The sequence below is a fragment of the Acartia tonsa genome, chromosome 10, assembly GCF_053477335.1.
Source record: "Acartia tonsa isolate MP-2025a chromosome 10, ASM5347733v1, whole genome shotgun sequence".
NCBI classification, from domain to species: Eukaryota; Metazoa; Arthropoda; class Copepoda; order Calanoida; family Acartiidae; genus Acartia; species Acartia tonsa.
The window spans coordinates 35,367,468-35,391,872 of NC_137269.1; the positions used below are offsets into that span (position 1 = coordinate 35,367,468).

General features: G+C 32.2%; 1 protein-coding gene across 1 annotated transcript in view; it reads left to right on the plus strand.

Moving 5' to 3' along the window:
- The window catches only part of LOC145330783 (uncharacterized), a 48,457-nt gene that overhangs the window by 7,231 nt on the left and 16,821 nt on the right, over positions 1–24,405 (plus strand). Inside the window, exons 4-17 of the mRNA XM_080175448.1 lie at positions 735–925; positions 1,163–1,266; positions 3,017–3,084; positions 3,664–3,704; positions 5,135–5,247; positions 5,623–5,715; positions 7,555–7,629; positions 15,517–15,601; positions 17,863–17,931; positions 18,393–18,548; positions 18,911–19,068; positions 19,622–19,796; positions 20,059–20,163; positions 24,108–24,215. Of these exons, the coding sequence (XP_080031574.1) occupies positions 735–925; positions 1,163–1,266; positions 3,017–3,084; positions 3,664–3,704; positions 5,135–5,247; positions 5,623–5,715; positions 7,555–7,629; positions 15,517–15,601; positions 17,863–17,931; positions 18,393–18,548; positions 18,911–19,068; positions 19,622–19,796; positions 20,059–20,163; positions 24,108–24,215 (1,541 nt within the window). The remainder of the gene's footprint in view (positions 1–734; positions 926–1,162; positions 1,267–3,016; positions 3,085–3,663; positions 3,705–5,134; positions 5,248–5,622; positions 5,716–7,554; positions 7,630–15,516; positions 15,602–17,862; positions 17,932–18,392; positions 18,549–18,910; positions 19,069–19,621; positions 19,797–20,058; positions 20,164–24,107; positions 24,216–24,405) is intronic.

The window sequence follows — 24,405 nt, forward strand, 5'->3', positions numbered from 1 at the left end:
TTTTTCGTATGGATGAGAACCGGTTCCTATCCACCGGATTCGAATGAATACGAGAAAGACAATTAAAATTACTTTTGCCGACCTTTTGTGATCGTCAACGAAATACCTATATATAACTTTTTCGGCTGCTCGAAGGTTGCACATTTTTATGAAGATTCCATTGACCCTTGATTGTCGTCTTTTTGTAGTACTTTCGTCCGTCTGCTTAGATCTACAGATATTTAAGGAGGTTTTATTTCTCAGTTCCACTATTTATGTATTTTATCTAATCTATTGATATATTGTGTACACTGTACAAGCCTGCAATAAAAATTGAAATATTTCTACGTAACAAGAGTTAATATGAAATATTTATGAATTATTACCAATTCTGTAAGGCGTAAACAGTACTCGGCAGCCGCAAAATATATATGAAAAAAGTGGTTAAATGGTAAAATTAAACCATACTTACTGTTTTCTAGCATTTATTATCTTTTTAAATACTTCAGTTGCAGCATGCTATTTACACCGCTGTTTTTGCTTCTAGATTTTTACTTTATCAGCAGCTGTCTGCTCATACATATTCGCGAGTGCAATATCTTGAGAGAGAAAAAATTTTGTTTGAAATAATTCTAATTTATATTCTCTTTTTTTTCTTTTTTTAACAATTGAATTATCCTAACCTAAGAAGCTGTTCTAACTGATTTGGATTTGATTGTAAATTTTAATTAACTCAAAAAAATGTGCCAATTTAGTCGGAAAATCTGCAGCAGTGAGGGAAAGTTATGAGGACGCCTCTAGTCCAACCAACACCCTGCAACCTGGCAGGGGTAGCTACCAGGATCCAGGTTCCAGGAGAAATCCCATGGCCGTACTGTACTCATCTATGAATGGAAGCTTTAATATGGACAGGGAAGCTAGCTATGCGTCACCCTCTGATTATCAGGTAAGATTTTTAGTAGCCAAGCTGCTCTATATTTATGCTATTTCGTCCATCACTTGGGTTAATTTTTTTAATAGCATTTTCTGTGATTTATTAACACTTTTGCAAATACCGTAAATGTACCAAGAATGAAGATACTGTACAAGAATGAATGAGACTTTTTTTTATATCGCATATATATCTTCTCACACACCGAACTTAGTTCTAGAGTATCTGCTCTAACAAAAAAAATATATTTAGGGTGGAAGAGAGGAAATGTATGATATGGAGGGAAAGAGTCAAGAGGAGCTTTACACTGAGGCTAAGGAGCTTCTAGATATGATGGTTAATAATACTTCCAACAGGTATAGATAAATGGACAGACAGAAACAAGAATAGAAATTGTTAATAAATAGATAGATAGACAAAAAGACAAAGGAAGACAGATAAAAAACTAAATTAAGAAACAGATGTGAGACAATTTGGACAGAAGACGAAAAGATATTTCCACGATTAAAAGATTTTTTAACTGACGAAGGCTGTTTTAAAATTAGGCATTGTAAATAATAAATATTAGATTTGATGCTATTGTAAATAAATATTCTAAAAGTTTTGATAATAAAAACTCGGTTTAACTTTTTGAATATTCTTTTTCTTCTCTGCATTTTTCTCTCTGTCAGGGAATTAGGGATAGGTGGTTTAAAAGTTTTCCTCAAAATCAAACTTTTTGCAAATTATTTGCAAAAGGTTGTCTATAAATGCAAACTTTCCATATTAATGAATTGCACCTGTTCTTTGATATAATACAATAAACTCTAAAAATATATAACGCCAGACAATGCAACAGTAAAAACAATAATTATTCTCACAGTAGTGTAGCGACTCTATGATTATAGTACGTCTAGCATGTGTATGTTAATTATCTTTTCCTTTTTCCCTGAGGCCTCCACTTTGAAACAGCAAATGTCTATATTTTATTTGCATTTTATGAATATGTAGTGCTTTTTCTTTTTAATAGCAGAGCTTCTCTAAATTTAGGGAAGTTCCGTATGTCTGTTATTAACGGATAGTTTTGATTGTTGTTTTAGGCATGCTAGAATCGTCCTATTGATAGCAAACTGCGAATCATAATTTAAAAGCGTAGAATCATTACCTACCAGAAAATCTTTTCGTCCATTTTAAAAATGTTGAAGTTTTAGCTTTTTTGCAATATAAATTTTTTTTTTCATATATAGAACTAACATACCGTTATTCCTGTCACTTTATATTCCTACTAGCGGCTACGCCCCTAGAAGCTTCTAGGGACACTTCAGGTAGGAGGGGGAAAAGTCGACCTCATCCCATTTTAAATTTGAGTTTTAAAAGAGTAAAAAAATATTTTTTTAGGAGGGAGGGGGATGAAGACACCCTCCCCAAAAATAGTTTAAAACCTTCCCAGGAACTATAAGAAGCTTCACTGTAAAGGAGAACAATATCGGTTCAGCGGTTAGCGAGATCCTTCGGGACAGACAAAAAACGCTAACTACTTTATATAATAGGATAATAATGTGTAAATGTTCGTTTTTTCGACCGTTTAATTTGTTGAGCCCCAATTTTATTGAGTAGGAATGTTATTCTTGTTTTCTTGCATTTAATTCAGAATAAAATTTGGAGCGAAATTAAAATATTTTTATATAAAATATAATAATGGATATATTATTAGGTATAATTATGAACTTAATAGTCGTTTTTTCTTATTTTTTTTGCATTTAACCATTATACCTTTTGAATAATTTTTAGGGGGAAACTCAGAAAATCAAAAATTCAAAGTATTACATTTTAATTTTATTCCTTACCCTACTCAAAAACTTTCAAGAGATTTGTTTTGTCATACACAAATCCAAAATATTTCATCTATAAAAAAATATTTTGCCTTAAATTTTACATCGACCAATATTAAGACAAAATGTACTGAAACTCTGAATTATTTTGCTTTTAAAAACTTATAGATTTAATCTAAGAAAAGCTTTGGAAAAAATATTCGTTTTTTAAAGGAAATTTAATAGTATTTTTTTGCCTATAGAAATCATAAAATCTAACCATTGTTATTAATTTAATATTAATTATTATATTTAGGTCCAGAGATGATTTTGAGAAAAGTAGATTAGATGATTCAACCTCTTCGTATAGTAGAGTCATCATTGGTGAGATATTTATTTATATATTTGATCAACTTATAGTTTTCTATTGTTGCAACGAATGAGACTACTTTTTGCTGGATTTAAAATGTTCTAAATAAACAACAGAAATGTAAATAAAATCATAGAATTAACCCTGGTATAAGGTTGGTATAACCAACAAGCGAAAAAAATATTTGGGGGGCAAATGGAGAGGTCGTCAATTTTACGATGTGTTGCCCCCCAACGACAGCTGAAAAACACGTATAAGTTTCGTAATTTTTTTTCCGAATTTATTTCGTTATTGGTATAAGCTGGAATTAACCTCATTTTTAATCTATAAGAAAAACCTACTGGGTTTCTTTTTTTAAGAACAATGAATCACGTGTTATGGCTATATTTTTGCTGTCAAATACCTTTGTATAGTCAAATTGACAAAATGTATTAAGCTATAGTTTTTCTTCATTTTTTGTAATTATTTGTAGGTATTTATTAGAATCGTCTTAAACTATGATCCCTGTAATATTCTTAAAAGATTTAGTATGTTTATCTTTTTATTAGGATGTTTTTTTTATGTCCTGCTCTCAAATAATTATGATGTTTTAGGGACTGGTTTACTTGGTACAGGCTACAATAGAAATACAGAGGTAAGAGAATTTAGGTTTTAGGCTAAATTAGAAAAATCTACTCTTTAATTTTTGATCTAAGGTTCTTAAAGGGATGACTTTGTTCAATTAATTTGTGAGCTCCGCTTTGGATCCCTGCACTTACTCTGTACACAATTGTGCTTGTTTGAAGTGTAAATTGTGAAGTTGTATAAGAAAATGTTTGGCGATATGTTTTATTAGATTTAGTATTGCCAAATGCATTCAAGATAGGCTCTGTTTTCATGCAAGGGTATCAGGTATAGGACAAAGAACGATAAAATAATGTCCTACCCTATGCAAAATTCCGCCGTTGGTAGATTTTTTTCTCGGAAAGAAATTTTGGTGTATTTTTTAAATCAAGTAATAAAATCTTTTGTTACAAACAGACAAACTATCTTAAATAGGCGTAAAATCTTAATGAAAATCTTTCTTACCTAAATAATTAGCTTATCGCAGGTCTGCTTTATTTTCCTTTTCAGGAAGGCTTTAGATCACCTCATTTCCATTTAAGATGACTTTCCCAAATTTCTTACTCTTATCTTACACTTGACCAAATATAAGAATTTTAATTACCTTTTTAAAACTTTATTTACTTCAGCAATTAAAAGCATATTTGCTTAATGAAGCTTTTCGATAATATTATTACTAAAAGTTCAGTTTGAAATTTTGCTGTATGACTTTTTTGAATTTGATTAGAATTTTGAAATCAAAGGGTTCTAAAATTGCATAAAATGAAATGAACGACAAATTCTGTGATTTTATGACAAATATAATTGTCGGCTATTTGGTTGAATAATTTTAAGTGGTTTTTCATAAACAATCTTGTTGATGCATTATATATTGTGCTATATCCACGTATGTTATATATTTTATACTTTGTTGTTTTTGAAGCGTGGCATTTCTACATTTGGGTTAGCTTGTTCGTTTGTCTATCAATAGCTTAAAACTATAAGTATGTTACGATCGTCCTAGTATTTTCTGGTGATTTCTGCATTGATATGGTATAGTTTAGAAAGTGTAGACCAGGTCTATCATTTGTTATGTCCTCTCATTGGTTCCTTTAAATACTTGTTGCACTTCTCTAAATTCGAATTGAGCTATCTGATTGGTCACAAACACACAGTTACCCATCTCTTATTGGCTTGGTTGTCTTAATTTTTTTATGTTATGCCAAATCTAAGGCTATTTTTGCCCTCTCATTGGTTAAAACTTTAAATATTTGTTTTGATTGGTTTAAGGCGTACAACTTCAAAGGAGCTCTCTGATTGGCCACACACACAGATACTCTGTTCCTATTGATTAAATTTCTTATCTTAGACTATGATTGGTTAGACGCCTTCTCTTATTGGCTGAAACTAATAACGGGCTGCTACTGAATAACTTATCAAGATATTTGTCCTTTGTTTTATTCAATATCAATTTATTTCTAGACCAACAGTGTGTTGCAACAGCTGAGGACAGAACGAGATGAAACAATTCTGGAGGTTAGCAGGACAGCCTCCAGGCTCAAGGATATTGAACAACAGATGGAGGAGGCCAACAGGTAAAAAATACTTTTTTTGCAAAGAAGCTTCTGTATGACTAATGAAAGTTCTTACTTTCGATCGACGGTCATCATATGCAAGTAGTTCATAAATATATTTGTAACGAATATATTCTCTTCCAGATTGTTGTTAATACGCTAGGTACTTGTGAACATATGTGACCTTGTTGAAGTCCCTGGGGCTTTTACATATATTGTCCATCCACCCATCCTTGCTATCAATCTATACGACTGACTATGCTTTTATTCATTCATCTATCTATCACTATCCAGCTATCCTTCTATCTAACCTTATAATTGTCCAACATGTCTATCTATATATCTATCTATTCACTACATCAATCAATTAATGTACCTATTGATTTATTTATATAGGAGCTTAGATATGGAGACAAGTCTACTAGAAGCAGAATTATCAACAAATCTGTCAAAATTGACCGACTTACGCAACCAATCCGCACAACTAAGGTAAAATTGAATTATGATTGCCCCTTAATGTATGACTCGTTACAATAAATATATAACTATAGATGTATAAACCAGACAACTACCTAACCTGGTCAAAACCCTTTTCATCTGCTAGCAAATTGATTTCCGTTCTTTTGTAGGGACCTAGGTTTCCTATGCCATTTGCTGATTTCAAAGACGTAATACAAATCGGGACAGGGTCCTCACCCTTTGAGCAGATTTTCATATAGCTCATGTCACCTCTATTTTTTTATATTCTAATTTCGTCACATACACACACAAAACATAAAGTAGGTATGAAAAACTCTCTTGCGGTTGCCGCCTCAATTTGTTTTTGCTAGCAAAATCACATGAACTTTATTCAGAGCTAAGCACCAGCGACTAAGCCTTTGATTTAAACCCATTTGCATGCTTTGAAATTTTGTTATAAAAGAGGTTCAGGTATTATCATATTTGGGTCAGGCTTAGACTTCAAACTGATTTATAAATCCTTAAAAAGTTGATTTCCATGAGGCTTACAGGTGGCTAACGCGCTGCTGCCTAGCCCTGACTGTACCTATACAATGCAATGTTGTAATTTATTTTATTAACAGTTTCTTCTCGTCTTTTATTCTGCATATTTTCCACTGAAAAGAAAATTTATTAAAAAAGCTACGTCTTTTATAGGCTTATTAGAAATAAGAATAAGTGGGGCGTCGTAGCTCAGTGGTAACGCACTGAGTTACGGTGATGAGAGTTCGAGTTCTAGTCCCTATGTGGCAACTCGAATTTCTCAGTTGAATACATTCACGCAACTTCCCCTGGTTGTGTAAGAAGGGGATTATTGAGTAAGTTTGGATACTTAATAGTCAAGTACATAATATCAGTACTACCCTTATCCCAAGCTCCTCTGCGGAGAGTGTCATTCATTACTGTGACTTAATTTGGGACACCTGCCATACTCGGCGAGGGTGAGGTAATAATGAGTAGCTCTCATGAGATAGCGGGTCAAGTCATAATGTGCTTGAACGTGGAGCTTGATAGCCCTAGTGGCTATACAAAAGTGTCTCAGCCTACTCCATGACTACTTAGGTCCAAACCCTAAGAGACTATGGCTAATCAATCAATCAATCAAATAAGAATAAGTCAAATTTTTAATAATTAGGTATTTTCTTTTTCCTCGCTTGGTTGAAATCTTTAATTGAACCAACAAAGATAAAAACCTTTTACATTATTTTCGTATACGTGGACAATATACAGTGTGTTTTTTTTTATGAGCACTTTTTTGAAAGCAATTTTACCCCACTTATAGTTATCAGAATTTAATGATTAATGGCTTATTTTCTTCGTTTTTTAAGGGAAATTATGAAACAACAAAAAAAATTACAGTTTTTGTTGAAAAAGTACAGTAAAGTTGAAAATTAAAAACTTAGGTGTCAACATATAAAAATGGTTTTAGCGCATTTTTCTTAAAAAATGGATTTTCTGTAGTCGACTTTTGGGGGACAGTACTCCCTCCCTGGTTGAGATATGACCTTCAAACTTTGATATGTTCTAGTACATGTCCCTAATAGTATCTGTATACATTGAAGTGTTTAGCAGCCATTCTTGCAAAAGGTTGATTATTTGAGCATAAGAAAAATGCGCTAAAACCATTTTTAGATGTTGACACCTAAGTTTTTAATTTTCAACTTTACTTTACTTTTTCAACAAAATCTGTAATTTTTTTGTTGTTTCATAATTTCCCTTAAAAAACGAAGAAAATAAGCCATTAATCATTAAATTCTGATAACTATAAGTGGGGTAAAATTGCTTTCAAAAAAGTGCTCATAAAAAAACACACTGTATATTAAATTTCAGGAGCCAAGAATCTGAGATAGAATCTAAATTGTCAGACTGGAGACAGGAGGCGGCAAAACAGGCTAAACTAGCAAAGTAAGTGTTTTCCTATTTACAGGGGTGTATATTCTACATGGGATCCCCTGCTCAGGGGGGGGGGGAATAAAAAATAAGTGGTTGATAAAAAATGTAAAAATTAAGAAAACCGAAAACATTTTTTCCATTCCCCCCCCCCCCCTCCTTGGTGAAAAAACCAAAAAAATGTGTGGTAGGAGGGATAAAATAAATAAAATATAGAGTTCTTTAAATATTTTTCCATTTTCCCCCCTTCTTGGTGAGAAAAAAACTAGGGGGGGAAAAAAATAAAAAATTTTGTAGCAGGGGGAAAAAATAAATCTTGTGCAGAATATACACCCCTGCCTATTTATAATCTATGTTGGCTGTAACAAAATATCTGAGAAACCACCTGTTCTGGGAAGGAAGCTTGATTTTTTTGAAGGTATGTCAACCCCTGTAGATTCAAATAGCCCTTTAAAAAATAAGATAGTGTTTTCTTAATTGTTAGTAAGTCTATCTTTAACAAAGCTGATTCTCCCCCCTCCCCCACATTTTGGAAGATGATCGCTTTGGTGGAGGGGGGGGGGGGGGTATTTTTTCAAGGGCTAAATTTAAAATTTAGTAAAAGATAGTAGGTAGTCTATAAACATATTCTACTATTTAGTTTTCAAAATGAAATTGTTGTAAAATAAAATGTTACTTTAATGATTTATTAGGCAATTAAAAAAAGCATCACAGACTGACAGACATAAAAACAGACTTAGAAATAATGGTCTAATCCAATTAAAACCCTCTGTACATACAGTACACTGAGTGCAATGCAAACTGTATTTATGTTTTAGAAAGAAAATTGAATAAGTTAAATAGGTATTAAAATATACTCTTTATTTATACATTATGCACTTTTTTCAAGGGTTAAGGGAAAGCTGAATTAACTCAAAATTTACACCAATAAGAATACGGCTTTGATTCTCAGGGAAGCTTTCATTTGAAAGATTTTTTATGAAATTGTAAACATAAGTGTTTTTTAATCCTCCAACCTCCCCACTCTCCCTTTCTTCTTCTCTCTCGTTACAATTTCCTTTGAGACACAGCGCAGCCGCTTGAACAAATTAAAATGCAAAATAGTACATGTCTGAAGCTTAAGGTTTTATTAAATAACCAAATGAGTTCTCCTTTTCAGGGAAGGTTCACATAAGTCTTACGATGATTTTAGGATATTTTCCACCCCATTAGAAAACAGAGCCCCTAGATCCTAGTGTTGCAGTCATAAGTAGTCAATACAACAATAAATAATGCATTTTTTGGCTTATTTTCCTATTCGATTAGTTAATTTTGAAATAATGTACATTGTACAGAGAAGAAGGTTGGGTGGGGGGAGGGTTTAGAATATTTTTAAAAGCATTTCACAAATAACACGACAGTTTTCCTATGCAAAGCAAAGCTTCTCTTTAACCTACACTGTTATAGAAAGTAGAATTTTAGTTTAAATAATCATATGGGAAAATTTTTTTCTATTTGAAATATTGCTGTAATATCAAGTCAAAAATCTATTCTTGACCATTATAAAGCTTCCTTATTGAGAAAAATATAATTGCCTGCCGTTTGCGAGGTTTTAAGAGCTTGACGACACAGCTATGGTTATTTCTTACTATTTTGTTTACCATCTTACAGTTCTGTGCTAAAATGTAAAACAAACCAAAAGTTTTTGGGTGAGATCCTTTTCTTTAGTGTCATATTTTTTATAATAGCCCAAAACCTTACAGGCAGCAAATAGGTCCTATGACAAACGCAGGAGTCCCAAATGTCGGAGTGGACACTTAACCTAACCTATTTTAGACCTTCTTATAGGTTTTTTAAATGCATATCCCCTGCGGGGGGCTTATTTGTTAATTCATATCTTAACCAACCTAATCTGTATAGAAATACTTAAAAATTTAATATTTTAACACTTCTGCGTTTGTCCACTCCGACGTCTGGGACTCCTGCGTTTGTCCTGGAAACAGCAAATATATATCCTCCAAAACTCATATTTTATAAAGGATAAACTTCGCTTCGTCAGAAATGAATGAGCTTGTTAATAGAAAGCGGGGAAGTGAAATATTACTTTATGAAAATAATGTAAGATTTATTATTCAAAATGCATTGCTATGTCCTCTCTCAAAAGGAAAAAGAAACACATTGGGATATATTGGACCATAGGGGAATTTAAATTAATTTGAAGTGTATATGTACATATACATAAATGTCCTCCAATGGTTTTTTGGACCTGTGTATCTAAATATTAATTCTTTGGGGGGAAGGAAAGGTTTTTTTAATCTAATTAAATGGCATTGTCCACTCCATAAATGCTCATATAACATTATTATGATTGGAGATTTGAAAAATACTTATTAGTTACCAATGCTTTAGAAAAGTGTTCTATAGTAAACCAAATTTTATCTTTCTAATACTTATTTAGTCTAAACTCCTTAAAATGCTAGGACAATTCCATGGTCAAGCTTGTGGAGGCTATAAGGACTTGAGGAAAGAAGATTTTGAAATAATGGCGTGGCCAAAAGGATCCTACTTAAATAAATTTTTAAACAAGAAACTTTATAAAAAAATTCGCAATTGTGATGGAAAATATGACAGTCAAAAAGTGATTTAAAATATATACTCACCGATTATAGGAATCTTTACAATGAAATTCGTACATTTGTATTTAATTGCTGCCAAAAATAACCTCGATTTCCCGTTACTTAGTTAGATTACGGACGAATTTAAGGAATCATATAGTAACTGCCAGAAAAGAGGTAAAGCCAACAACCGAAATAAATATAATATAATATTTGGGGGGTAGATAAAAAAAGTCGTCAATTTTATAAGTGTTGACCCCCAACGACGTTTAAAAATCACGTTTTGGTTTCGTAATTTTTTTCCCGAATTAATTTCGGTGTTGGTATAAACTGAGTAGCTGTGCTGCTAAGAGTACCATTTGCAGCATAACTTGCATTATACTTTGACAGAAGAGATTTATAAACCAAAAAATAAATATAAACATTAAATGATGTCATCTATCCAAATCAGAATTTTTGGATCTAGTGCAATCCACGGTAAAATCTTTCTTGGATCGAATATGAACTTTTAAGGTTGCTATTAGCATACGAACGCCTAAAAAGGGAAAGCTTGACTGAAGAAAACTTGCATAAAACTGGTCATTTACGCGCAGCTATGTGCGCTTCGATAACTGCATTATTGAAAAATGGCTATTCCAAATTAATTGTAAGCCTTCTTTTGTTTGATAAAACGTTGTGCGAACATAATTTATACGTTCAGCCGTTTGGCCGCGAGTAGCCTTTATAGTTCATAGATTTTTACAGAAATAATCGATCCCGGAAATATTTTACCGTGAACTACCCCCGATTTTTGGGTCATTTTCACAATCGTAATAATGATAAACAAAATGACCCCTTCAATAGAACATGATTTCTGGTTGAAAAGTTAGCACACTGCTAGATTGAACAAAACAATCCAGACAATGATGTTAGGCCTGCGAATGAGAGGACATGATAATAGTGTGAAATAGTTTAGCTTCTCTTTATTCTCTCTTGTTAAGAATTTTAGTTAAAATTCACGCAACCTTCTTATTTCAAACGTTTTTCTTATGTTTTTGACTCCATGGTAAAACGATAAAATTAGGATAGGTATACTTCCATCTAATTCTTACTTTCCCGTTAGTAGAAGTTGTTTTTAAAAAGTTTATTATTAATTAAAATGATGATCTATGTTATTGCGTCAAATGCTTTGCTAAGTTCAAGCCTACCAAAATTGTTACCTAATAAAATTTCATAGATTCATCTTTTATTTTTCTAATTAGCCCAGATAATCTACCTAAAGCTTCCCTGAAAAACGGCATCTAAGTAGACTAACCATTTCTAATATCTTAAGGTTCAGAAAAAAATCTTATCATTTTATGCATGAACTAGCGGCTACGCCCCTAGAGGCCTCTAGGGGCACTTTAGGAGGAGAGTCAAATTTAATAACCCAATTTCTTATTCTAAATTTTTAAAGAAAAAGTTAAAAAAAAATTTGGGGGGGGGGCAAAAAAAATTTTTTTGGGAGGGGGTGCACCCCCCCCCTCTCATTTTTAATCTTAGTTAAAAAAATTTAATAAAAAAAATATTTTTTTGGGGGGGGATTTTTCATTTTTTTGGGGGGGGGTTGGGGGTTTCCCACCCCCCAAAAAAATAGTTATAAACCTTTCCGGGACCTATGAGAAGCTACCCTGTTAAGGAGAACCTGATCGGTTCAGCGGTTAGCGAGATCCTTCGGTACAGACACACAGATACACAGACACACAGACATCCTGTTACTTTAGTATAAGGATATATGTACATACTAGTGGTTTTGCCTCTAGCATCTAGAGGATTTGATTATTCATTTTTTCTTCATTTGGGAGGGAATAATTATACAGTAAGACCCACAAAAAAGTGTCTTCAGGGTGTAGAGCTCTTATTTCTTAATGTATCATCAAAAAAAGTATATATCCTTGTTCTCTGTACATTTCCACACAAGCAGATATAAAAATTTTGATTTTACCTCCATCAACACTGGAGATTTTTAAAGAAAAAGTTTGAAAAAGTGACTGAGAAAAAAGTAACTTTTAACATAAAACAACTTTTTTAGCAAAATTAAGGTAGAAATCCTTTTATTTTTGTTACTAGCAGAAACTTTATACAAAAGTGTAACAAAATATTTAGGTTTTAAGTTAAAAGCATTTTTTACACATATTTTTGGGTCCTTTTAGGTTAATGATATTTTGAAAAACTTACTTATTAGGCAAAATTGTTTTAAATAAAAGAAAACAAATTAATATTTATGAATATAGCGGGAAAATTATTTTTGTTTCATAATCCTTACTTTAATAACAAAATAATATTACAAGATAATGCTTTTTTATTCTGAAAAGCATAATTAATCCCCTTTTAAATGATTGAAATGTCAGAAAAGGAGGCTGTTAAAAAATAAATAATTAGTTAACTTGTTTTTCTTTATATATCTTTCTTCAGTTACTAAAAAGATATAATATAACCATCCAAAAATTATGAGAAACAAAAAAAAATCTTTTTCCTCACTCACTTTGGCTCTAAAAATCTCTAGTGTTAATGGAGGAAAATAAATTTTTTTTATATATTCTTGTGTGGAAATGTACAAAGAACAAGGAAATATTCTACTTTTGATGATACATTAAGAAATAAGAGCTCTATGCCCTAAAAGAAACTTTTTCGTGGGTCTTACTGTAAACCCCCTTCCAGGTGCTATTAATGTTTACATATCCTTCCTCAAAATTTATATTTACCTGAACCAACCAAAGTTCCCTGAAAAGTGTAACCAGCCATTAACGAGATCTTTTGGTGCACACACATAAATCTTACCTGTTTTTTATAGTATCCAGTATATCCTATATATTTATATTTAATGTTATTCTCAGAGTAAGGAAATTAGATTTGGTGTGAAGAAAATAAGATATCAATATGGTTCTTCAAAACAGCTAAATTAGTAAATGTATCTTTTAGATTCCTTATAATAATTTGTTTATTATTATGTCTTAAGAACAACTGTTAATAATCTTTAATCTAATTAATTTTAACTGTTATGTTTTTAAATAGCGCAGATATAATGATAAAAAATATTTATATTGTGGGGGGGGGGACATTTTCCTTGTGTTACAGTTTCTATAAATACTTAATACGAAGAATTTAATTGCTTTTCTAAGCCTAACCCCGGGGTAGATAGGTTTAGCTAAAATAGGAAAAACAGTAATGTAGGTTAACTATATGATATCAATATACTCGACTATCCATTCACTCACTACCTACTCTTTTCACCTTGTAATAAGTCAAGGAATAAGTAATTTAAGCAAAAAATGTTTATATTTCTATCACTGTTCATAAAAAAGCAAGGATGACAACATCCATAAGTAGCGAAGCACAAAAAATCGTCGATTGGAATACGTAGATTTAAAAGGTTTTTACTAAAATCAAGAATAGATTTATTGGATAAAATAAACATGAAACCTTGAAAAATTATTTTGATACAGATATCCCATAAAAGTTTGAAAATTGCATCAAAATATACAAAGATATGGGGAAATATGTAAAAAAACATATAAAAATAGCCAAAAACCTGATAAAAGGCAGTCTGGCCGTCATGGTTGTTTTATTAAAACGACAAAAAATTTAATTTTTAAATCCTTAACTTAAAAAATTTGGAAAATCGGACCAAATACACTGAAGATATGGAAATAAGTGTTAAATATATAAAAATAGCCTAAAACCTGCTAAAAAGGCAGTCTGGCCGTCATTGTTATTTTGTTTAAAAGACGGGAAATTTAATTTTGATATATATAACTGAAAAATTTTGAAATTTGGACTATAAACACTGAAGATATGGAAAAAATGTTAAATATACAAAAAAAAACAGCCTAAAACCGGCTAAAAAGGCAGTCTGGCCGTCATGGTTGTTTTCTTTAAAAGACGGAAAATTTAATTTTGATATCTATAACTGAAAAAATTTTGAAAATCGGACCATAAACACTGAAGATATGGAGAAAAATGTGAAAAATATAAAAATAGCCTAAAACCTGCTGAAAAGGCAGTCTGGCCTTCATGGTTGTTCCTTTAAACGACGGGAAATTTAATTTTGATATCTGTAACTGAAAAAATTTTGAAAATCGGACCATAAACACTGAAGATATGGAGAAAAATGTGAAAAATATAAAAATAGCCTAAAACCTGCTAAAAATCGGTCCGAACGCCAATGATGTATTATAGTCAATTGTGCTCCTTAATGATGGGAATGTTGTCAAAAAATTTCAGCATTCCATCTTTTATAGGAGCTGAGTAAATCCCATTTCCCCCATAGCGTTACGGACTGACGGACTGACTGACGGACTGACTGACGGACGGACGGACGGAAGGACAAAGTGAATTATAGAGTAGCTTCGCTACTAATAACAGACTCTGTGTCTGTCTGTGTGTGTGCACCGAAGGATCCGCCCCTCTAAAAAATCTGCCATTTTTTATTTCTTTTTTAAAATTTTATTAAAATTTGAAACCACTAATTTTAACCACATCGTATCTTTTTGAAACCCCTAATTTTACCCCTCTCAAAAAAATCTTGCGTGGAGTAGTGATACTTGAAATGTTTCTGTACATTTAGTTTAACAGAGATTGATTTTCAGGATAATAAAAAATACTTTTAGAATAAGTATGATGGTGTAAAACTAAATTTCCTCTATGTTAAAAGGTCATAATTATTCACTAGATACTGTAGACGAAAGATTGTGACAAATTTGAGATGATAATATATAGAAAATACTTTTTATTTATAGATTTACCTTTATCTTTGTTTATGTGTAGTGTTATAGTGGCAAAAACATATATTTATTTGATTTTATATTGTCTATACATTGTTTTTATTATATAAAATTTACAAAAGATCTTTTTCATTTTTCTCTTTTCTGTCTGAGTGTTTCAAAATATGTCACTAACTTAAAGGTGTTAAAAAATGTAATTATTATTATTTGGATCTTACACCAGATTACCATTTACTCTAATAAAGTAAAACTTAAAGCTGGCAAACGATCCCCCCATTACTGGTCCATGTTGGCAACCTAAATTGAAGACAATTTTTCCCATGTCAATATATCAACGTATATTCTATTTTCATGGTTAAAAAGAAATAATCGCCTTACACCTTCTAAAAATAAATCTATCAATTATATGGACTAAAATACGGGTATTGGGAGGTGCTAATCTAATTACAGAGCAACTTTGCCCCATAAAAGGATTTTTATTTACCTAATTACTAATTAGCTTTAAATTCTTAACTGAATTTTCCAGGATAAAATTCGAGTTTCTAATAATGTTTTATGTTTTCTAGGGCAAAGTTGACAAGCCTGGAGAGTGAGCTGGACCAGCTGGAAACTGAACAGAAAGCTGGACAGGGTATTCTGGATACTGATAAGGTTAGATAATTTTTTTTTTATTAGTAAATTTCGGCATTTTCCCTTAAAGAGCATTGTCGAGCTCTGAAATCCGCAGGTATAGGCCTTGCAGGGTCAGCCTCCCCTCCCAACACAGGGCCGAAGGAACAGGAACCACAAACCCATTTATTTTGAATTTATTCATTGCTTGATTGACACCCAAATTTCATATCTTAAGTCACAAAACAATCACACAACCTCTTCCTGTGGTTAATTGTTGAATTATTTGACTTAGGTTAAGTTTATTAATACCATGTTAATATTTTAGAAGCCAATCTTTAAAAGTTGCAATATAATCTTTTTAATTAGAGTGTTTGTTTAGCTGTTTCATGATGGCTCTATGTGTTATCTGTCTGTTAGTTGCATTCAATTTTTCTATCCTTTCACAGATCTTTAAAAACTATAGCAACACTGGATTAGTGCGTGTTTGTGTGTGTGGTGTGACGTTTTGGTGTTTGTATGTGTGTGTGTGTTTATTCGGTTTATGTGTGTGTGTGTGTTAGTGTGTGTGTGTAATATAATATGGAAATAAATGCATTGATCAACGGTGTATGTATGTGTGTACATCTTTGCAGGGATGAGTTGAAATCATCGTTTACGAAATAATTCTGCTTTAGCAAGCCTGATCAAATTGTCCATTACATGCGATGGTCCAATATCGAATACTTTTTAGTATTTAAGCACATTTGATTTCACGACCTTTTCTGTAAGTCCTAACTGGATCTGTATATGAACCAAGGCAGTCTCCCTCTCTTTCATGAACACTGAACATCTGCGCTATATCTCACTTTGTCCGTTTGTCAATCCATGATGTTTTTGTGTTCCGCTACTTATAGATGTTGTCATCAGAGCTCTAGAGAGGTCCCAATAGGCTATTTATTACACTAGTCCAAAAAGTTTTATAATAACGTTTCTTATTCGTTGGCTTAACAACTTTGGTGACTTAAGTGAATTTTGATTGGTTGTTTTATTAGGTTGAATGTTCAAACGTTTCAACCACTCATTTTGTAAGAAGGGGTAATTTTGTGTATCATCATTGGAGATGTACATTAATCCCTGTGTTGTCATCCTTGTTTTTTTTATATTTTTGCCTATCTCTTCCAGCTGTAGTTATTTGAGTGTGTATCCTTGATAACGCATTTACAAAAGGTCGGCTTAGTGCAAATCTTAGAACTCCTGTCTTTTCAAAACACCACACCAGCCCTGCACAAAATTTAGGTTTCAGGTTAGGTACAATGCCAAAATTTTATTCATGTCAGAAGTCAATCAAGGGACCATCCGATGCTTTCAGGGGATCTAACACTGCGCGGCCTTATTCATAGTTTAAAATCCTTCCATGTCTCTTTTAATGTTTAATTTACCTAACCTGAACTGAGCAACAAAAATACGTTTGTTGGTTTTTAAAGTCGCTTGTGGTCTAGATGCTATATGATTAAAACTCTTACTTGATTGAGATACATCCCTAATACTAACTCTTCTGTAGATTAAAATTATTGGTTTGAAAGTTTTAACAACCAATCAAAATTCAATTTAAGTACACAAAGTTTTTAACCCAACGAATAAGATCAAACGTTTATAAAACTTTGGGTACCAGTGTAATTTACAGTCTCCTCACTCCATTAGAAAAAAGATAGCATACAGTCATGTAAAAATCTAAAATAAACTTATTTCAAGCTAGGTGTGAAGGTTGGTAGGTGCAAAGTGTTTGCGTGTGTGGCTGTGTTGGGGTGTGTGGGGGTGTGTTTGTGTGTGTGTATGTGTGTGTGTGTGTGTGTGTGAAGAGGCTTTAGTGTGTTATTTTGATTGCTTTAGGATCAGGTTTAATTAGAAATAGATTTTTGCAACAAAAATACCTATAAAAAAAATGTTTTGATTAGTTTTATCTTTTATTAATAATATTTGTAGCTAGGCTTCTCTATGGGTCACACATGTCTGTTGGTGTGTCGGTCAGTAACGTTGACTAATGTATAAAAAGATTACATTTTTTCTCCCTTTCTTTTATAACAATAATGTTCTTTCCCCTTTATCACAGTAAAGATTCCTGTAACAAATGAGCATGTATTCTCTAACTCACATTGTTATTTGGTCCGTTTTATTTATTTGTGGAAATTGAATTTTAATGGTGGAATTTTGTCGTAAAAGATAGGTTGCTCATATGTTGCAGTGAAGATTCTTATATCCCATCTTCAATTATGATTCTTGTAATTCTTGTATTCTATTATTTTAAAACCCACTTTTTTTAGGAATTGGAGCTTTTAGAGAAAATCAAAATCAGTCATGAAAAACTTGAGGCAGAGCGAAGACATTTTGAGGTGAATACAATTTTGGAGATTAAGTAGAAAATCTTCTGTATTTGTTTCTAAACTTTATAGGAATCTTTAATTTATCTCCCTTTCGTTTTTAAAGACCTGATATGTTTTTTACATCTTCTTCAACTTTCGGAAGTTTTATCAAAGTGCCTAGTGAAACACAGAACCCCCCCCCCCCTATTTTCAAACTACCTGAAAAAGGGGGAAGCTTTTCGATTATTACCATATGTCAGGTTAGGTTTGATAAAATTGAGTACTAGGTAGCCCCTCAGGTTTAGGTCACAGCAGGTATATGAACCTCAGGGTCAAGGTCCATTGCAGGGCGTAGATAAAAGGGAAAAATACTACCCCCCCCCCCTTCCCTCTTTTTTCAATGTATTTCAGAATTTAGGTGTGTTCGATAGGAACAAATCTACTAAAGACCTAAAATTACAGCCATTTGAGCAATCTATCTATTTATCTAGGACCTGGAATTTCAACAGATGGAGCTGGAAGCTGGCCTGGAGCATGACAGGGAGGAGGTACTGGCAGCCCTGGAAAACACTGAAGCTAGTATTAGAGAGGCGGAGGAGGAGGTTGGTGATGTGGAGAAACAACAGCAACAGATCTCTTACAGTCAGGTCAGCAACAAATTAGTAGCCCATTTACCGTTCGTACATATTATCAACAGTCTGTTTTCAGAGATCGTTAATTTTAGATAATTAAACAAATATTCGTTTAATTGCTTTATTTCCAGGATAATTGATGTATATATTTGAATTTTTATTAAACGTTTATTAGAATAATATAATATAGAATAAAAATAGAATCTAATTGTAGAATCGTCGTGCCGTTCAGATAATACATAATCATTACAGGAATCATCGTATAAGGTTTGAAACCGATTAGACGATTCTAACAAATGCCTAAGTTTTGGCATATATGGACAGTCCCAGCTAGTGTTAAAGCTTTGGCTTTACTAATATTTTCTTAAAAATTACAGGAGGGTCAAAACATCCAAGAAGACTATCTGCTCGTGCAACGCCAGCTTGAAGAACAACAAGATAAGTTGTCAGCCCTGGAATCCAAGATGGCGGACATTTTGGCGGGAAACAAGAGACAAATAGCACTCATTGATCAACAGCAAACTGTAATTAAAAGGTGATGGACTTTCTATTGTTGTTTTTGCTGTAGTATTTCTTATGCAGATAATTTTATAAAGTCGACTTAAGAGTGTTCCTATATGATAGTTATTATTTTCATTCTACTTTTCTCAAGTGATGCGATTAGAAATAGCAGTATAAAGGCTATTTCATTGTAATTTCTACATTAAGTTATCTGCTACTATCGGCTACACCCTTAGAGGCCTCTTGGGGCAATTGAGGTGGGGGTTTTAGGAAAGTAGACCTTCAAACTATTTCAACTTTAAAAAGAAAATAAAATAAAAAGTTTGGGAGGAGGGGGAGAGAAGTGGTCGTTCATGTTTAGGGTCGATTTCTCTTTAATGGGAAAAGGTCCCCCCCCACAAACAAAAAGAATTGTTCAAAAACCTTCCATGGACCTATGAGTAGCTTCACTGTTTAGGAGAATCATATCTAATAAGCGGTTAGCGAAATCCTTCGCTACAAACAAAAAAGTCTTACAACTTTATATAAAAGCATATGTTCAGTTAACATTGTATCAGAATTGTCTTAATACCTATCTATTTAAGTAGGCAATCTGATAGTGCAGCTGATGACGCCATTAAGAAGATAAATGATCAGCTGATTAGTATCAGAAGATTGAGTGACAAGTTGAACAATGTCAATAGACTCAGTGACCAGCTAGCAGCTGTTAATAGGCTTAGTGATCAGCTGACTGATCATATGGTTCATGATCAGCTTATGCAGGTATTTATCTATCTACTAAACAGATAATCAGTTAATTGTAAGAATAGATAACATCGAATTCTGGTATTTATTTATTGACTAGTTTATCAGCTGATCATTTGGTTCATAATCAGCTGATCATCGTTAACCATCAGCTGATGTATTGATTTAGTTTAGTACAACTGATTGATTAATTGATCTCTTTTTGGGGGAAGGGATTAAACCAACACTTACACCATCTAGTGAAATTTGTTTGATTTATTATCAACTAATACTAATATAGGTAAATCGGCTGAGCAATCATATAGCTGATGAGCTGATGAACAGAAAGAGTGCTGACAGTGGTACCACTACCTGGACAGAAGCTGATACTATTAAAACTAATAAGGTATCTATATAATATTTAAGTATATAGATAGACAAATGGGTAAATTCAATAGATTTGGTAATAATTTGATGTGTTAGTGTTACTCAATCAAATTGTTTTTTTTCCATTACAGCTGTACCATTTTCACCTAAAGTCACGGTCAGGGTGTTGTTGTATTACTTATGGAAATATTTGTACTTGTTTATATAAAACATTGAGCATTGACAGCTTGTTGTTACTGCGCTACTTATGAACATAATTGCCTATCTTCATTATGTAAACTATTAACTCTTGATAAAGGTTGATTCAAATGTTTGTGCTCAGTTATATTCAGGGAGAGAGAATCAATGGACTAGAAAATATAATTCCATCCAAAGTTTGCTAACTCGTTCTCCCATTTATAAGCCTAAAAACTTAGGGTGGTAGTTTTAAATCTTGATTGCCCTATCCCTGATTCCCAGAAATAAGTGAGAGTTAGTTGTTAGAACTTCTGGACAAGGTCTTTACATGAATGCCTAGTTATAATTATCTATATAATTCTAAAATAATACAACAGATTAGGAATATTAGAATGGGCAAAACCTTGTTAATATTCAGAGCTTCATCTGGAAAATATCTGTAGGACGAGATACACTATTATATCTTGTTAAAGTGTAAATCTGAACCAAATCTCGCTAGAATTAACTAACTATTTGATTGCATGACTTTTGTCTGGTAGTCCTAATTGTGCACAGTGTAAGTTGCACTTATTTTGGGCATCTAACATAACAGCTGTTTTGTGCTTTTCTTTCTATACAATATTTCTCTTACAGCTCCTTTTCATTGAAAATTCAATCCCTTACAAACATACCCTCCTTTATCTTGACAGCAAATGGCATTTTCTTTTTAATTTAACAGTGATTTACATCCCCCAAGCCACCCTCAAAATCTTATTGAAAATTCGTGCCTCCGCCCTGCATCTTTTTTTCATAAAATGAAATATAAATAACAAGGTGTAAGGGCGGACAAGGTTGGGAAAGTGAAAGTGCATAAATCCAAGTCACTAAAGGGGGAAAATGTCCAGTAAACATTTGTCATCAAACTGCCTTCCTGTCCTCTCCAACCTTCTCCCCAACCCCCACCCACCCAAATTTATTTGCCCAGCAAGTTCCTTTTCATAAACTAAAGTTGTGTAGAACTAGTTAACAATACAGCCAACAATTTAGTTTACTTCAAGAATCAAGTAATAGGTTTCCATCACAATTCTAAATCCGATTTATATCAACTTAAAAAATGAAAAACACTAGGTAGTGATTAAAATCAAATTAAAACTTAATATCAAAGCATATTAATGAAATAACCTAACTTGTCTCAAATGAGATGTATTTAAGGCTTTCAAATACATCAAAGAAATATAGAATACCACTGAACTAATCTACAGGAATAAATAATTAAATGAATTGATCTTACACTTTACTTGATAAACCAAAAATACTTATCAATATTATTTTTAATAATATACTTAATCTTTCATCCATTGCATTCCATAGAAGATGCAAAGTGTAGTTGAAAAGCACTGTCACCTTACATCAAATTACATTTACTCATAGGCTCCTGTCACTTTAGATCTTATGACATTTGTATTAGGAATTTGTTGCTTTTTAATTTAAATTAAAAGACTTATTTCTTTCAATATTGTTTCTGAAGTTAATATATTCTTAGTTGACAGACTTGATACGAAAACATTCCTTATTTGAAGCGAAGCTTTTCTATAATTAGGGTCGGTACGTCCTTATGTTCGTCCGTAACGGATAGTTTTTTTTGTTTATTTATGCATGTTAGAATAGTCCTATCGATTTAAAACTTTGCATAGTGATTCCTGTAGTAGTTAAGTAACATTTAGAAAGCGTAGCAACTTTATAATCATTATCAGAATGTCCGTACGTCCATTTTAAATATGTTGATTTTTTTACTTTTTCAACAACAAATTTTTATGTTATCTAATTATCAGATTGATCTGATTTTTGGTATACTGATTTCTGGGACAACTAAGTACAATATTATAAACGAAGCAACTCTATAATCAAGTCCTAAAAATGTAAGTAAGTCCATAAACATTATTCTGTATCAAGCAGTTTTTCAACAAATTTACTTACAATTTTGCTTTGAATCTTATACATTTATATTCTGATTATGCAGTTCTGACACTATACAAGTGTTAATGTCTGTTTGTCCTACTGTTTCAGTGCTTCGCTTTTATGGATGTTGTCATCCTTGTTTTTCTTAAACTTACCTATGTTTTAATTAGAAAAATTATATGTTTTATGTTTTGGTGGCATCATTAAATATTATTTTAAGCGAAATAAGCAACTTTTATTAAATTAAATATATTTCTTTATTTAAGCTTACTATAAATTTCCAAGCAAAATTCTTTAAGTTGAGTTCTTTGTCTTAACTAAGAAACAATAAACTTGATAACTTTCTTAACTTCCAGGAAAAGCAATAAAAAAAAATTCTCCATGATGAATTTATTTCAGTGATTGTATTGCCTTTAATTTTTTTGTTGAAAAATATTGTTGCAACTCTCTGACAAGAAATTAAAATTATTTTTCTCTGCATAAGAACTGCAGAGCTGAGGTGCATTCAGCCTAATTCTTAAAATCTGGCAAAGTGGACAAGTGAAATCTAAACTTTAAAATTCTTTTAAACTTGACCACTTCAAAGAAAATAAATGTCTTTTTCAACATTCAAATGTTTGAAACCAGCTGCTAACTGCAAAAGAAAAAAAACGGAGACCACAAAAATTCCCAGTTTGCAGTGTTTTTTAATATTCACTGACAATGGCCAAAAAGATTAGGAGCATGATATAAATATTTTTTTAGATACATTATAATTGTAACTAGCGGCTTCGCCCCTAGCCTCTAGGGGCTTTGCCCCAGGAGGTTTGATCAAACCAATTTTCGTATTTTAGATTTAAAATAAAAAAGAAAAGAAAAAAATTTGGGGGGGGGGGTTAGTTGAGCCCACTATTTTATTTTTAGTTTTAAAAAGATTTTTTTTTGGGGGGGGGGGTTGGGGGTGTCCCTTCCCGGGACCTATGAGAAGCTACCCTGTAAAGGAGAACCCGATCGGTTCAGCGGTTAGCGAGATCCTTCGCTACAAACAAACAGACAGACATTGTTCTACTTTGTATTACAGATAGTTCTTGATACTCATTACCATTTTTGTGATTTTTTAAAGCACCCTTGCCTAAAAAGGATTTTCTATGTCTATATCCCCCAAACCCCAAAAAATGTCAGTTGTCTAAAATGAACATTGTGCTATTTTTTATAATAAAAAATGTTAATTAGTTTAAAAATTGAACCTAGAGCAGAGCTGCAGCTAGAGAATGAAACAGTACAACGCCATGCAACAACTAAAATAAGAAAAACAACAACATACCAACCATATATATATATATATATATGTACACTAGTATATTGTAAGGATCAAAACAGTTCCATCTCTTTGCATATATTTATGTATTGTGTTTGTGTGGAAAACAGTTTTTGCAAAATGTTGTTTTTTTTGTTATTGTAAGATTTGTTGGATTATTGTAGAGCAGAAAATTTTGTGAAAATATGTTGACTATAATTTCCAAACTCAACGTTGAGTTAAAATTTACAATACTACAGGAAATTCATAAAGAAAATTAATTTTGTACTGTACGTAGAATTTTAGTTTTAAACTAAGGAAACTTTTGTATTTTTGGATTATAACTAATAGTTTAAATGCAAGTAAGGCTTCAATTAAACACTACAAATATTTCTTTGGTAAAGTTCTGCTGTTAATTACAAAAAAAAGGCTTCTATGGAAGAGCAGTATTCTAATTATTGAAATATTAGGTAAATTCATTTTTCTATGAAGAATACCTAGGGCTTTGCTTTGAATGCTTTTAGCAATAGGCTATTATTTTTCATGATATTATCATCCTTGTTTTTTTCTAGACTGAGTACAATGCAGTGAAGCCACCTACCGGAAAATGGACGGCCAACCTGAACAGTGCTGGAAGTGGAGAAGAATCCACCACTGACTCTACTAGTGATCTTCCCCAGGTAGCTAATTCTGCACTGAATAGCAAGAGTATTTCTTTTCTTTTTTTTGTAAAAGGTTGATCTAGTTTTTTAATTTTTTTTCTAAAATAGCAATAATTAGAAATGATAATCTGTAAAGCCACCTACCTTAAAATACAGCTTAATTCTGAACATTATAAAAAAGGGTAATTTTTTCTGCAAAGTTGGGTTG